This window comes from Microchirus variegatus (assembly GCF_963457635.1).
Source record: "Microchirus variegatus genome assembly, chromosome: 17".
NCBI classification, from domain to species: Eukaryota; Metazoa; Chordata; class Actinopteri; order Pleuronectiformes; family Soleidae; genus Microchirus; species Microchirus variegatus.
This window is the reverse complement of record NC_139818.1, coordinates 4,505,680-4,523,365: the sequence shown is the minus strand read 5'-3', so window position 1 is coordinate 4,523,365 and position 17,686 is coordinate 4,505,680. Positions and strand designations below refer to the sequence as shown.

Here is a 17,686-nt window from a genome sequence, read left to right as displayed (position 1 = left end):
ATACAGCTACTGTTAACGGACAGCTAAAAATGACATTAAACATTAAAAGTTCACATTTATAAAAGGGTTTATGTCTGTTGAACATTTGTTTCCCTTAAGTGACACTTAATAAACCAATAGCGAATGAACTACAATTAAGCATTTATTAACCAGTATTACCCTTTATTAATGTTCCTTGTGACCTTTAAACGCCCACACATATACTTTGTATTTGTGTAACTTTACATAGTCACAACTAACATTAATAAAGAGTATTAATTATGCTTATGTAATGCTTATTCAGTACTCCCATTAACAGTTAAATGACATTGCCAGTAGCTTAATAACCCATAAATAACCTAAATATCTTCATTTTATTCAAGTATTTAAATGTTGCTGTTACTAATTGCTTAGTACGGCATTTATTAGCAGTTAATTAATGTACCCTTATTTTAAAGTGTTACCGTTACTTTTAACCTTGATTACATTTGACATAATTGTAGTTATCACACACACAGATGTCTGTACAGAAATATACAGTTTCAATCTCAGTGTAGTTTTGCTGGTAAATATATAAGCAGCATTCACATATCTTTGTATTGTGTTTTTTTCTTTAAAGGTTTTAGTGAAGCCGATTGCCATAAACAAGTTGAAAATTTTCACAGTCGCTTCAAAAAGCTTATGTTTGAAAAACAATCTAGTTTTGACAATAAGAAAGTGTGGCTCCACCTCACAGTAAAGATGTGCGGTGGCATTTGTTCCACTCAATCATCAGCAAAAGTTTTGATCCTCATCACTGGTCCTGTTTGATTCCTACTAACTTGGTCAGTGGTTCTGAACATTTTGTAATTAAAACCCTGCAGCCTCCTCCATGTAGAACGATGCTGTTTTCCATTTACTTCGGAACTCGGAACTGGAGGGTGATGTCACTCCCGAGTTCATCGTGCTCCAGTTGTGAAGTCAGAAAATACCATGGATAGAAACACATCTCAGGCTAGCCAGTGTTAGCTTTTGTTAGCAATAACAGTGGATAACAACAGTCTACATGTGCGATACTACATGATGATTTTGTGTACCCAACAGTGTAGCAACATGTCTATGGTAAAAAAAATGTGTACGACTGATTTACTGTGAAACAAATGTGACAAGTGCTTTTAAAAGTAAAAGTAGCAGTGTTTGTATGATGGCAGCCATCTTGGAATGCTATTGGGGTTCTTTCTGAACTGGAAACACGAGCCCCATGACCCTGAAATTCAAATTTCCAACTACTAATGGAACGCAGCATTAGTTTAAAGGCACCATCTGTAACAATGTGGCCAAAAACGGTTACTACACTCAAATTCAAAATACTGCTGCGAGTAGTATCTGCCTCCCACTCCACCCCTCCCCTCCAGACCCGAGGTTGCCAGAGTGTTGGTGTGTCCTACATCAGCAACGAGCGAGGAGCGACTATGGCGAGCGTTTTATGATAAATGAGTGGCTCTAAGACACACAATTCTGTTCTCTCAGTAAAGATCAAGATGTATTATAATGGTAACGTTGGCTGTTGGCTAGGGAATAACGTTATGCATGATATTTGACAGAACTGTCCTTCATTTTTGCCTCCCCTTTTATAACGTTATATAGTTTATGGCGATATACAAAGACCTAAAGAGGACTCGAATTTGGCAAAGTCTTCCTCATTTCCCTCAGATTTCTAAACTGTTCCCTCAGTGATCAGAATCAGGTAATCAGTCGGCTACATAAGCACGTTCGTAACATGGTTCTGATCTCTTGCAGTAGGCTGGGTCCAAACACAGTTAGTTTCGGAAGGACGGAGAGACGCTGTTAAATAGTACATAGTTTGTTTATTGTTATTTATTGTTGCTGCTGTGTCCGCTCTCTCTCTCTCCGTGAGTCTCTCCCTCCGTTTATGTGTCTCTCTCTCTGTGTCTGGACTCAGCCTACTGAAAGCCATCACGGTGGCTGCTGCAGTGTTGCTCCGTGCCAGCCAAACATTTCCAAATCTGAGAGCACGGACCTCCAAAGCCAAGGGAACAGTTCATAACAGAACTCGACAGTTTAAAATATAAGAAATGTCCATCCAGAATAAGTAGCCAATTCTGCATCCATTTTGAAATTCCTCTCAGCTTTAAACTCTCTCCACCGTTGAAAACGTTTTTGACATTCATACCGAGGTCTTTTGGGTTTCGTTTTCTCTGCCATTGTAGCTCAGAAGTACCTGGCAACCTGTGGTTTCTCAGCAGCTAAGACTCTACTGACTGCAATGTTTGGTAGACGGCAGTAGGTGGCGCCACATGCCAAAACATAATTTCAATACATAAACATAACGTTTCAGTCCGCAAAATATTATTTTAATACAAATATTTTGGCTGTACTGTTGTTTTTGGTGAGTTCAGTTTGTTATATGAACATTATTCCTGAGCATCTGTGACATATTAGGAGGATTTAACAGCCAGTTGCTTTAGATCTATTACATAATGCACCTTTAAACATCGGTAAGAACCTAGTGTGAGCTCAAAAAGCCACTTACTGACTTATCCTCACTATTCCCCACATCTCATGATGCATTTATTTTCCCTGTTTTTGTTGTGTTTTGATTGGTAAAAGTCAAAATGCTGGACATAATTAACAAAAAACACACATTTCAAAGCTTCAAGTCTAATTCTCCAATATGTATTATGGGTCTAATTCTAAAATTATATTTGGTCACTTCTACTATGATGAACACACTAAGTATTACCTGATTGAATTAAGCAAATACCAGTTAATGCAACCAAAGCTGTTCTGTAAATATTTATGCATTTTGGAGTCTGCAATTAATGGAGAATCCTCTTTAGCTCAGACCTGTGCTCCCTTTAAAGGACATATCAGGTTTTTGAAGTGTTGTTGTATGAGGTACTGACACTGATGCTACGTTCCATTTACAGGGTCAGGGTTGGCAAGTTTGCTCCGAGAGTTGGAAATCTGAATTCTTACGACAAATGGAATACACCAATAGCCAACAATGACTGTGAAAACCACAGAACAGAAGGGAAAACAAATGTGAGCCACATCCTCACATAATCATGGCTTACGTAATCTGTGCCTAAGACAATGATACGTTAAAGGTCCCCTATTGTGCAAAATCAACTTTTTAATCTTTTAGTACTTATATTTGGGACTCAGTGGGCCATACCAGTCCCCAAAATGTGAAAAAACAAGACTCAGTCATGTTTTAGTGGTTCCACTTTGTGTAAGTATAGGCGATAAAACACGCAATGTTTACACCTCCCGACCAAGTGACGACAGTGCGGACATTTCACTGTGAATGTTGGCACCCCGCCAGGCAGAGTACTTCACAGCTCCACAGTAGCTCCCCCTTGTCCCTGTGAAATACTAGATTGTAGGCGAGGGAGGAAGAGTGGCTGCACAGCGGAGCACAGTGTTTTACACAAACTTCCAGCCTCAGAGGATTTTTGTGTCCAGTGGATATATTTTAATTCTGAAAAAAATGTTCACAAGCTTCACAAGCCCTTTGTAGTTGTAATGTCGTGTATGTAAATTCCTATGCTAGAAAAATACCTTGAACGCACCAGTTACGTGCCTGCAGTTAGCAAGGGACATGTGTGGATCAATAATATGAAGAGCACGCGTTTGATAGCACTGCAGAAAGATGTAGATGTTGTCCTACATTTCTTCTCAACCAAAGGCTACCTTTCTGTCGTGTTTCCACGTTCTCTCCTCATTATTGATCCACACACGTCAGTTGCAGCCGCAGTAACACTGGTGCATTCAAGGTTTTTTTCTAGCATAGGAATTTACATACACGCCGCGCGGCTCATTAATCGTTTTTCTTCGATTTTAACGTTTTTATGATCGCGAGAAGCCAAAATCGTGGTCACTCTATGCATTACGGTGAAACGCAGTAACAACGGGTAAACGGACATTACTATGGGGTATATGGAGCGGGGCAGGGTTATTGAACTGCTATTGTGCTTCATCCTTATGATATTTTGACTAAAGCATGACACAGACATGTTCATTAGGGCACCAGGACCTAGTTTAACTTGGGTTAATATGGTATAATATGGGACCTTTAAATATGCTTTGTGCTTTATCTCAACTTTAAACAGCCTTTTCCACCTGGAAAATGAAATTCGTAAACCACTCACACTCTCAAACCAAAGTCCACTGAGAAAATCAATATTTTTAGCTTATGGGGACATAAAAACTTGTTTGTTAAGTTCATGCCACTGTGGTTAGCCTGCATGAAGCATTAAAACACAGACGTCACAAAATGACACATTTGAACTTAATGATGGAGCATCACTCACTCATGTGTGATGCCATGTAAAATTTCAGATTTTCTGTTGTGTAGGGAGTGTGTGTGTGTGTGTGTGGGGGGGGGGGTTCCTGGTGTGGCAGCCATGTTTTTACTGAGAGCAAGCCGCTGTGTATTCTGCACAGAACAGTTTGCAATGATTATGTGTCAGAACCTCATACGAGCACATTTTAGAAAACCTGAACTATCCCTTAAACTCCAATGTGTCTCAAATATTGTTTTATGAACATTTATGAATTTCATAAAACAATATTACATCTTTACATATCCTTATTTCTGTCTTATTTTGTTCCTGTGCTAGAAGTGTCTGTTGTTCACTGTAATCTGGCCCAATACTGACCCAGATTCTGACTCATGTTCTGCTGCTCTCCTCCAGGGACCTGGACCGGCACTGAGATACCAGGTGATATGAGCCCTGAATATGAGTGACGGACGGAAAACAGAGTCAGTAAGTTGGTTGGTTTAGGGGTTGAACTTTCAATGTTATAAACCACATATCAATGAAGATATCAATGAAGTGTCTCTGCCCACATGTCCCCACAGAAACACTCACCAGTATTAGAGTTGGCCGAGGGCGGAGTCTGCATATGAGAGGAGGAGGAGTACCCCGATGAGTCAAAGCTCCGTGGGGCAGAGGGTGATAGAGGCAGCATGCAGGAGTAGGAGGAGGCTGACTGTGGAGAAATAGACTGAGAGTGGACACAGAAGAGTATGGGTAAAAGAAGATATTTGAATTAGATCAGAACAGTAAATAAATAACATATCTCAGGCATTTCTGTAAACTACATCATCTTTGGGTAACAGTTTCGGCAAATTCTGGTGTTTGAAGTCTGAAGTCAGAACTGGGAGTGACATCATCCCAAGTTCACCACGTACCAGTTGAGAATGTGGAAAAGCAAACATCTCGGGCTAATCATTGTTAGCAATACCATGAACAATGCTCTACGTAGAATTGTGCACGTGTTTTTTGTTTTTTTGAAATCCCAATAAAATCCCCCTAAAATCTATAGCATGTATATATATGTATATATACATATATATATGTTTATATATACGTAAATATAAATATATATATTAGTGGTGGGCAAAGATCATTTTTTTAAAATCTAGATTAATCTCTCTGTAATCTTGAAATTAATCTAGGTTAAAATGGCTAGGTTTCACGGTATATGATGGTATTTTTTTTTCATGCATAATCAGGTGTTGACAGTATTTTCTACTGGTTGAGAACAGAATTACTGCAGTAGATTAACTTAGGATGGTCTATTTTACTGTCATGAACGCAGCACGTTCTACGGCCCACCTCCAATATATATACGTGTATATATATATATATATATATATACATTGTCAATTATAACATTTGAAATGTAAATTTGACTGGGAAAAGTGATAGGGGAATAATAACACAGCTTTAATAAGAAGGAAACTATTATTATAATTACAATATTATTAATCTTAGAAGTTTCAGAAATGATGGAGATGAAAATATCTGAACATGAAAATGTCTTTTATATCATGGAATGGACATAGAGTCATGGGCTTGGGGAGGGACTGGAAACCTCCAGCAGATGACACCGAAATCCACCACAACAATGAAAAGGCATGAGAAGTTGTATGAAAACACTGAGTGATTGAATGAGTGAAAAATGGCCTTTCGTATGTACAATGTTTTTTTTCCCATTATTTATATTTTGTTGGGTCTAAATTGGTGCCATCCATCTGCAAGGACACAAATACGTCTCATTGGTTGAGGGCATTTACTTTATGACTTGAGGCTTTTTTGTTTTAAAAGGGTTGAATATGATCATGCCATGATGCTAAAGGCATTTAATCATTTGTTTGATTGTGCTTATAGTACATATGTACATGTGTTGTTGAAGTTTGAAAAATGCTGATGAATGAGGAAAAGTCTAACCTGGATTCCAGATGAGAAAACTGAGAGAGAGCTGTAGCTCGGCAGAGACGAGTCAGTCTGACTCAACATGGAGCCTGAAGAGAGAGAGAGAGAGAGAGAGAGAGAGAGAGAGAGAGAGAGAGAGAGAGAGAGAGAGAGAGAGAAAGAGAGAAATCATGCAGGTTAAGCCACATAGCAACTGGACCACAACAATAAGATACAGAGATGATTTCCGAATAGTGTGTGTGTGCGTGTGTGTTTCTCAAATATAATCTGAGAAACAATTATTTAGATGAGAGAAGAACTTGATTTATTGTCATTACAACAAAAAGCCTAAAACAAAACTGCACTCCTCCCTTAATGAAAAGATAAATACACACAATATTAATGATGCAATTACAATTACACCAACAAAATACAGTTTCACAACACGTCACGGTAAAACACTGTGAATTCCACTCCAACACATTTATTTGATATGAATTTGTTAATGTGACATTCTGTCTGAGTTTGACACGAAACATAATCAGTAAGTATCATATATTATATAGTATATCAGTTATAAATCATCAGTGTACATTAAAGCAGTGTTTTTCAACCTTTTTGAGCCAAGGTAAATTTTTTTCATTGAAAAAATCCCGAGGCAAACCAACACATTTTTTTTAAAATGATACTCTGTAGCTTATATTAACAATTTAGTCATTCTTATCAAAGTGTATTGAATATTTATATCCATATTATTTGCAGATTATTAATTATTTGTTTTCAAAACATTTTTTTAGACCAATTAGGTGAAATTGGATAATTTCCCACGGCACACCTGACGATCTCTCACGGCACACTATAGTGTGCCACGGCACACTGGTTGAAAAACACTGCATTAAAGTACTCTGCTGCACCTTAACCAGCTATAAATATTAAAAATGTATCATACACCGTTATGCACCGGTCATGTATTAATAGAATAATACATCACATTTAAAGAGATCTGCATACTGGGCACTCATTTTGATGAGGTGCACATTTTAAACCTCAAAACAAAATATATAAAAGCCTGAAATATAAACAGAAATTAGAATGGATGTTTAAATCTAATCTTTGGACATTTACTTTGTAAACTCACGTTTATATCAAAAGCCTAAAAAAAGAAGGATTTATTTTTTAAATAATGTCTTTCATATTTCATTCTTATTTAATTTCCTTCTCTCATGAATATAGTCTCCTTTCTTTTACTTGGTCCTGGTGAATAACAAGCTTTGGCATCTGAGCTGAGCTTAATCATATGCATAATAAATAATGATAAAATAGAATTCATCCATCAGATCATTCATATACTTTAGCTTTTTGTCATATACATGTGCTGTTATGGAGAACCTTGACTATTTTGCTTGATTGCAAATAACAAGCAGGGGATTTCTGAGGTTTGTAATTAAATTAAACTATAGATTCATACATGATTAATAAGTGTGAACATTATAGCTGTGAATGAACATGGGTCACATTTGAGTATATCAGTGTAACTGATGAGAATGACAGTGTGTGTGCACCTGAACTGCTGCCATGCTGCTGATGATAGATGGATGTGTTGAAGGAAGTGGTCAGAGGAGCTTGACTCTGTGAACAGGAAGTCACGCCCCCAGACCTCCTCTGGTTGCGCAGCTTCTCCTCCCTCCTCCACTTGGCTCTTCGATTGGAGAACCACACCTGTCAGTCACAGGGCAGAGTCAGGCTTGTTTATCACGCAGCGGCAGCAGCATGTTGGTGATGACTGCATGTTGGTACAGGTTGAGTAGAATGCTCCTCACCTGTATTCTGGCCTCTGGCAAATCGATCTTGTTTGCCAGTCGCTCCCTCGCAAAGACATCTGGGTAATGTGTCCTTTCAAACTCTGTGGAGAATATGAGCTAATGTCAGTCACACAGTGAGTATCATGATAAGGGCTGACAGGACAAGAGTTCACCTCGAAACTGCTGCTTCACTGTGTGTTTATCTGCCTGACTGACTGACTGGATATTAACTTATTATAATAATAACAGCAGGTCTAAGTGTTTTTAGTTTTTTTTTTTTTTTTCAAACTCAGACTCCAGGAAGCTCAGATGTTTCCTTACAAGCATATGTGAAATATTTATCTGTTGCACTTTAAATGAATTATTCATCATTATGGAACATGCAGGAAAGTTCAAATGAAAGGATTCAAGTTGAGAAGCTCCCAAGCCACTTCACTTTAATGTACATTGAATATAAATCCTGACAGTTTTATTTTATTATTTTGTTTCAAATATGGATTTTAATTTTCATGTAAGGCAAAAAAAAGACATGGAGTCCAGTATGTTCATCATCTCCCATGGTGACAGTTCATTTGTTGTTGACAAACTGCTGACATTATTGTCGTTGGCAAGTCGAGACAGAGCCTCTCCTCACTGACAGGATGACTCATTCTGAAGTTTCAGAGACACGTCTTAATAGATTGAACTTTCTGTCTCCTATTGTAATATTTAGTTTAGCGGTGTTGATATTGTGTCATTAGAGAAACACAAGCAATAAATCACCTTCTGTTTTGTTTTAAAGTTGTGTGACAAATGGCATCACTAATTATGAATTATAATATATTCTATATAATATTAGGACATTACCCGTGTTGTAAATGATGATATTAAAGCTCACGCTTGTAACATATGGATAATGAACCATATCTACACAGTTCAATAAATTAAGTGTCTCACAAATTGCTCTAATTGGCTTGGTTATAATTGGCGTCTGTGTCAACACATGATTGTTATTGTACTGTGGTCGTGCACTAAGGTCAGTGAGCCTCATTAATGTCATTTTGCACAGAGTGACCTCACTGATACACTTCCACTCGGCTGCACAGTGGACATCACGTTCTTGTTTTGCTGTACGTGAGGCCTGCTACAGCCACATCTCATCTCATCTCATCTCTATGGATGCAGAATGAAACCACAGACACTGTACATGCACCAGCACAACGCTCTGCCACAGGCCTCAGGAAGACCTGGAGTTGGAATTATGGAGGTGGTCATATACACTCTTAGAAATAAAAGTGTTAAGTAGAACCATATAAGTGTAAGTCTACACACCCCAAAATAGAAGAATGTAGGGCTCGGCGATATGGCCTAAAAATAAAATCCCCGATTTATTTAATAAAGAATCGATTTTCGATTTAAAACTATTATTTTTATTTTTTTTTAACTACTAAAGACAAAATAATTATTCATATGATGTACTATGTGTAAATGCATGACGTTTTACACACACATACACAGTGTTTCAGTCTCATTTAATATTTTTTTTTTATAAATACATCCTCCATGACTGTAGCACAGACTCTGACTGATCTATGGCCCTATGAAATCCGTTTTATGCTGGTCACATTTAAAAGTAAAATAATTAACATAAATAAAAAAGTGGTAATGCCCCCTCATCTGGTGCAGACAGATTTCTGCGCACCGCCCCTGCGCTGTACTGTTCTCCCTTCTCCTCCTTCTCCATATCCGACTGGATCGTTTCTCTACACGCAAATTTACCCCTACAACACTGCAATTAAGGGAATAACAGATGCATCAGATGAGCCGATCTCTTTAGTTAACTGCTCATAGAGAGAGAATGTTCTCTGGTGTGAAGTGAATGTCGCAGGGAGTTCATAAGTTTAACTTTTGCGCAAAGACTTTCCAGCATTTAATAGTTCCTGTTCCACAGTGTCCTCACTGTGTTTCGGCCGCCGAATTATCGGTGCATTCCTAAATATAACATGTTTATTGACAATAACAATATAACCGTAATAATGGCGTATTTGATGGTGTGACTTGAGTTTCAATCGGCACCTGGACAAGAGGACGCTTGCCGGTTACTTGTTCCGCGGTTTAGAAAAATCCATGGTGTATAAAAAAACAGTATATAAAGTAAATAAACAAGCAATATGCACTAGGGGAAACCCATGGATGTATAATATGAACTGGATAGAGCTCCCCCCCTTACCTTGCAGACAATTTTTGCATGGTGGCCACTGTGGGTACTGCAACAAAAAATCCCATGGGGCCCAAAATGCAATTTTCCCATTAACGGCAATAGTAAAAGAGACGCCTGTAAAAGTGTCCACAGGACACCTCGAGACATGGACACAGGCTTTTATAAATCGTTATATTATATATTTTTAATTCATGGAGTTTCGTGTTTGAAAAACATTCCTAAAGGCCATAAAAAGAATCAATCAGACAAATCTTATTTCTCAGAGTGACGTCACAGCTGTGTACGAGCACAGCCAAGTGCGGTCATGTGGCGTCTCAGGAACGGCGCTGCTGTCAGTGAACCGTACGACATGAAAACTTTATGAGAAATGTAAATAAATGAAGACAATGAGGGGGTTTCGTTTACATTTTTTTAAATATTATGACAAAGCAGGTTTTATTTGTTTATTCGGCGCTCATTAACATTTATTTTCAAACGTATTATCGATGTATTAAGAAGCTGCTGTGTGGATTCATTGAGGAGAGGAGACTGACATGCTGCACTTTATCACTGTGTTCAGTCCCAGACATCGTGACACTGATGACGGTGTGGACTGTGGAGCTGTGACCGTGTGATGCACTGAGACCTGCGGTCACTTCACCACTGATTCCCACTATCGGTTCATAAAGTTACTGTTAAATGTGACGAACACACAAATTATAGTTGAATATAAACGTGTTGAGTGAAAGAATCGGGAGTTATAAAACTACTTTAACACATTGTTGTTGTTCCTGATAATAATTATATCAGGGAAATCAGACAAAAACAACATTCCTGTAACACATAACTAATAGTCACGGTCCTAACCCAAATAAACAATTTTTATTGATCGTTTTAATCTTAAACTACATCATTGTACTTTTCAGCTTACTATATTCACTTCACTATCGTTGATTTTGCATTTATTTACAAATAAATGGTTTAAAGCCAAAGTTAACGTGACGTCGATATTCATGAAATCTGCTAGCACACGTCATTAGCATACTCCCATCATGCCTTTCGCTGTTCATGTACGTGCCGCGGACGGCTCGTTCACATAGACGTGAAGCATTATGGTAGTGACACTACAGCGCGGGCCCACGGTTGGTGTAGTGGTTAGCACACACCTTTGCAGCAAGAAGACCCGGGTTCCCGGGTTCAAGCCCTGTTTGGAACAACTTCGGAGCAAGGGTCTTTCTGCAAGGAGTTTGCATGTTCTCCCCGTGTGTGCGTGGGCTTTCTCCAGGTTCTCCGGCTTCCTCCCACAGTCCAAGAACATGCGATATGGGGATTAGATCATCGCCCATGTCAGCTGAGATAGGCACAGCACCCCCCGCGAGGAGGATAAAGCAGTAGATAATGGATGGATGGACACTACTGCGCATGCTCTATGGGCCCCATAACATCCATGGGGAAACCCTGTCCGGGTGAGTGTTTGTGAGGAGATGCACGCGTGGTGCCACGAATAAGCGGTCCCTGGAACATTTCCCCAATGGAACATTAAAAAAAGTGTGCCGTAGTAAGAGGAGAAAATAATCAATATTTTTATTTTTAAAATCGTTGGAACAAAAAAATCGAATTAATCGTTTAAATCGCTATATTGCCCAGGCCTAGAAGAATGTATGTTATATAAACCCGAGTTGTGCCCCTGTCCATTCTGATTTCATTTTGGTATTGGTATTATTATTAGGGGCCTCGCACACAAAGGTGGCGAGGAACCTATTGAAATTGCTCAGATTATTATTATTATTTTTCTTTTGCTGCTTTGATCTTGAATTTGACCCCCTAAATGTGCTTCAAAACGGACAACAATTTGCACACACATCAGAACTGGCAAATTTTTTAATAAAATAATCGACTTGTGAAAAACCTATGCAAAATGGCTCTGTAGCGCCCCCACTGGTTAAGTGTCTATGGAGCTGGAAAAAATTTAGTTGCGGCGAATTTCTTGAAATTCGGTGGGAAAATGCAAGGAAAGTAAATGCACCTTACAAAAGTTATTTACATTATTTCTGTGCATTTTATGTGAATTTCTTTCAATTGTACAACAGGAATTAGCTTTGTATCCATGCAAATACACGGTAAAACGTAATTAGTGTGTGAACAATTATTGTTCATTTGTGTTTCCTAAAACAAAGAATTGTTCAGTGGGTACAAAAAGTTATATACATGTATATGTCTTTTAAGGTACTGAATTGGACTTAAACTGGTTCAGTTTAATAAGGAATAGAAAATTGTCTTTCAAAGAGGTACAACCCAGGTGACAAGACTCTGTAGGTTTTAGTTACACATTTTATTTCTTACATCACATTGTGGTATCGGCTCCAAATCGACTTTTTAGCAGGTAACAAAAAAAGCAACAAAATACCAAAAAGAGTGGAGTGGAGTCAAGCCAAGCTGAGAAGTGCTAGAACTGTATAATGGAAAAGCGCCATAGGAGTTGTGCATCTCTGTTGAACCCTCCATTCCCATTGCCAGTGTTTGGTCTGTCCTGTGGTTTTCACCTCATGCATTTATATGACATCACAAACTTGCTGGAAATAAGATGGACAACTACACACCCCAGTGACAATGTTACTGATAGACGATACTGTTTTGTATATTTTACTGTGAGCTAACAGTGGCTGAAGGATTATAAGGCGCTACTAAAATGAAGCAAGCCAAAATAAAATTAATAATGAGCACACTTTTACAACAAAGGTGTAAAACATAGTCTTGGTGAATCCAGGACAATCTCCCGATGATTTGGTTTCGTTTGGTAAGGATGGTGCTTTGGCCAACAACAGAAATACTACAACTAAATCGAACACATTTGTTGACAGGTTTTCCATCACGCTGCATATGTTATCCATCACTGGACTGAATGGCTGTCGGTCTATCCAATTGCATACAGAGGCATGTTTCTGTTTTTCTCTCTCAACTCATTGGTCACACATGCTGAAAGTGCATTAGCCAGGCACTTAATGTGCACCTTAGTGTTGCGCCAGAAATGTTGGCTGAATTTGCATTGCTGTCAAATATGAAGTAGATGAAGTAGAAATTAACGTGTTCACCCGGGTCTTGCGTTCCCACTAATGCCAATCAGATCTGAAGCTAACAAAATGTACTTTGATGTAATTTTCACTGGTCCAGATTCTTAGGACAGAGCTTTTAAAGTTTAAACACCAGAGACTCTGGGACTCACTCTAAGGTGAAATATGACAGTCCTTCCTTTACATTAAAACTTAAAATGACTTGGTAAATTCAGTTTGATGTAACTTCAATTATTTAACTTAATTTGTTTTGTTTGTCAACTATTTTCTTTTGTATGGTATTTGAACTTTTGTGTTTTTATTTTTTAAATCATGTGAAGCACTTTGTAAATTTGCATTGTGTTGTGATGTTATTATTATTATTGTTATTACTATTATAACTATGAAAATAGAAAATGGTCGACAAAGAGTTCATTTGGTAACTCGTAAATAACTTGAATGAACATTTAATTGGAGTGATATTTGTACATTTCCAACTTCTGTTAACTGTAGTGGGAAAAGTAAGGTCCCATCATATAACTTTCTAACTTAAGTTAGTATTAACTTAATTAATTGCAGTTATCCATTTTGTTTGTTTCATCATTTTTTAACTCGCGTTCATATTTTTGATCACTTTGTGATTTTGTTTTGAGCGTTTATGATTATTACTATTACACTGTTTGAAAATTAAATAATATGACTTCAGGTAACTTTACCTCAGGTAACTTTCAGGTACTTTAATTAGGGTGATTAAAACTAAATTAAGCAAGTTGTCTTTATAGAACATGATCTGTTTTGTTTGAATTAACTTAATTCATGCAGTTAAATATATTCATATACTTTTAAGTTTGTCAAATATTTTATTTTTCTTAGGGCCTGATTTAGTAAGATTCCAAATAGAGTGCGCTAAATTGCGCGAGCTTAAAGACTGCGCCTGCTGCTGGATTGCGTTTTGCGGAACACCTACTTGCGACCGCAATTGACTACAGGCGCAGAAGTGGTTAAGACCGCCCTATTTAAATGAGGATTTTGCGCTAGTCAAGGGTTGTCAACATGGAGAAAGAGCAGACTCAATGGAAGCCACTGAACAGAAAGTACAGCTGACGTTGAGCAGATAACTGAGATCGAGGGATATGACATCCTTGTTCCCGGGTCCATAGGACGTTTTATTATTATTATTATTATTATTATTTTAATCCTGCGTCTGTATTTTGGACAGCTCCATCATTACCTGACGTATCAAACAAAGAAAACTATGGACTTAGACCTGCAGCTCACTGACAGCTGCCAGGGAGCGCTCTGCTGTTGGTTTCATCTGTGTTAATTAAAGGCCGAGTTTCCATTACGCATGCCATCAGCCTTTGATCTGACGTCAGAGTCGATGGGACGATCGATATAGATGATATAGCTGATTCAGATAGTTACATTAAATAGTGATTCTTGTGATTATTTATTGCATTTAAATGTGCCTGGAACTGTGGAAACCTGCCTGTGAGGTTTTGGTGACGTGTGCGCACTGTGCCACCTGCACTTCGCCGTGCACCGAGAGTAGACCAGGTTAGAGCTGGACCCGTTAAGGTAAAGCGGGGTTCCCCGTAACATACTGTAGGTACGACCCCTCCTTGAACCACAAACTGCAGACCAAGGTAAGCCCATACCAGTACAAACATACATTTCTCCTCTGGATATCTATATTTAATTTATTAAGATATACCAAATGAGAAATGAATGTGCGTCATCTCTGAACGCGTAGTTGAACATGATCTGGAAAAGCATAATTTCCTGATTTACATATAGCATTTTTGTTTATGTATTTCTCATGGATATGTGCGTAACCGCAGCCATGTGTGCGCACCGCTGTGCCAGTTAAGACCTGCCTTTCAAACGTGCTAAATATAGACGCAAAAATAAGCACCGCAATCAGTTTCAGGTTTGATAAATCACTTTGCGCGTGCTAAAATAACATATTTACATGTTCTCCTCCCATCACACACAAAATTGCGTGTAAACGCCAAACATTGCAGATGCATTAAGGCAAAAACGCTTAATGGGTTGTGAGTGCTATTTTGCCCGTCTGAGGCACGCACTCCTCGTTGCGCCCTGTTAGTAGATCAGCATCAACGCAAATCTGCATGTGCAATCCAGTTTGCGCACCTTTTTACACGCGCAAAGCTTTAGTTAATCAGGCCCTTGTGTATTAATATTATTATTGTTATTATCATTGTTGCTGTTGTTATTATCTGTATACATTCCATAACAAAGGGCACATTGTGTACTGACTCTGGATGGCACTGATTGGCTGAAAAACAAGGAGAGCTCTGTGTGAAGCTCACACGGCCTGACCTTTCTCCAGAGCCTCGATCTGCTCCTGTGTGAAGCTGGTCCTGTTCCTCTGCAGCTTCCTCTTGAGCTGCAGCCTCAGCTGGGACTCCTCACCCTCCTCCCGCTCCATGGGGACTCCTCCCCCTCTGACCACTCCTCCTCTGCCCGCCTCTCCTCCCATGCTGGCCTCTGTGTCCAGCAGACAGCCATCAGACACTGTCAGAGAGGAAGGTGGCAAAAGAGATGTGTGAGCAAAGTGAGTGCTAAGTTAAATTCCTGTGATGTTGTGGCAGTGATTGGCAAGTTAGTGCTTTGAGATAACGAGTTATTGGTGAGACTGTTCATTTTTCAAGAATTTGGGGACAATTAAAGTTGCAGTAAGTGGGATTAGTGGACAAATATTTGAGTTTCCTGTTTCTTTGTGCAGTGACAGTGATCTATAGATAGTTGTGTTGCATCCACATTTGAGACAGATGGATTGAACCAAGGCAATGTTTCCATATCTGAAACTCTCTGCTGATAGTGTTACATTACTTGTCAAACTCTCTCTTAGGTCCTATTCAATCCTGATATTAACATCCATCTTTAGAGTTAAGTATGACTGTTAACACCTGGTATTTTCACAGGTCATGGATACGTCTCTTGTGACCACATGAGATCAGATTTGGCTTCACCTGCCCTTCATTATTCCACCATGACTGATTTTGGGAACAAAACTGTGTTTTTAACAAGTCTGAGTATGGTTCTACTGTCTGTATATGTGCGAAGTGACTGTGGCTTAACATGATTTTTTAATATATATTTTCTAAATGATTATTAAAAAAGAACAATAATAAATTAAATATTGACTGGTGTTAATATTGCAGCATTGTATCAAAAGAAATGAACGTAATAGCTCTCATATGTAAATAAATAAATAAAGAAAAAATATATACTGAAACTGCCTTAGATAGAGTTAACATCAGGTGAGGACATGTCTTCAGTGTGTTCTGACGATGGACTGTGTCCATGTAACTAATTTTAAGTGCTGTGCTCTCAGATAACTTCATGTACATTAAGGTTATTATGGAATTATTGAACGTTGCATTATAACATGGCCTTCAGTACCTATAATGACCAGTATTGCACCGTTGGTATGAAACATAATGTCTAATGCAGATTATTGCCATTTTGTGTGGTTTATTGTTCACAAATAAACAAACAAAAAAGAACAAAGCAATTCTGTCTGCCTCCCATGCCAGTTATCTGAAATACATAATGTGTGATGCCCAAACTGTACCCAAACCAATCTTAGAAAATATCAAAAACATAACAAACAAAATAGCAATTTAATTAACAAATATATACCGAAAGAAAGCGCTATCATAATCAAAACTATAATCGTGATGAAAACAACAAACTTCACCTGTGCTGTGTTGTGTCTGAACTCCAGTGGGGTCATGGTACCAGTTGTTGGGCCCACTCCAGTTTGAGCCACTCTGTAGGTTCAGCATGGTAAACTTCTCATACATGCTACGGTTGTCCCAAACACCATGAAGAGAGATGAGGGAGTGATGATCTGTGCACTGTAACCTCTGGCTCCCTTCTGTCTGTCAGAGAAGACAATGAGGAAAGACGATCAAGAAGAAGAATAGGAGGAGGAGGAGCTTATATTGCATTAGTTCACACATAGTGGGCATTGTGGTCAATTAGCCTCATGATGACAGACAGAAATGGAGTAAGTTACATGTGCACTGTCATGAAGTGTGTGTGTCCTACATTGGTATTCTAGTATACCGTAGGGAGCACAGGTACATTAGAAACAACTCAATCATTGCCACTGCATGCTTTTAGCTGGTGAGCCTGCATGTGTACATGAGAAGACATATCATGTGTGTGTGTGTGCATATCTATATATATATCCTTAAGGCAGCATAATCATATCAATATGTTGTCAATATCCAAGCAACAAAATAAAGCAGAATATTAGGAATGACTCCAAAAAGAATGCAGAACCTTTTTAAACATTGACCATGTGGGTTCTTTTCTTTTTGCTTTAAAAGTGATCAGTTGTTAAAGTTTATCTTGTTAATTATTCCAGGAAAAACTGGAGCAGCACAGTTGAAAGCTGTGTTTGCCTAAACTTCCTACAGGGGGACCCACATTTGG

At 38.5% G+C, this 17,686-nt stretch overlaps 1 protein-coding gene across 1 annotated transcript; it reads right to left on the bottom strand.

Annotated features, from left to right (window-relative positions):
* Positions 1–4,617: 4,617 nt before the first annotated feature.
* pax10 (paired box 10) lies at positions 4,618–17,049 on the bottom strand (the record flags this gene model as incomplete). The annotated part of the gene is made up of 7 exons (XM_083903515.1): positions 4,618–4,718; positions 4,857–4,992; positions 6,222–6,295; positions 7,748–7,904; positions 8,006–8,088; positions 15,560–15,754; positions 16,944–17,049. The coding sequence occupies 7 exons, from the start codon at positions 17,047–17,049 to the stop codon at positions 4,618–4,620; spliced, it is 852 nt and encodes a 283-aa protein (XP_083759641.1).
* Between the last annotated feature and the right edge of the window lie 637 nt (positions 17,050–17,686).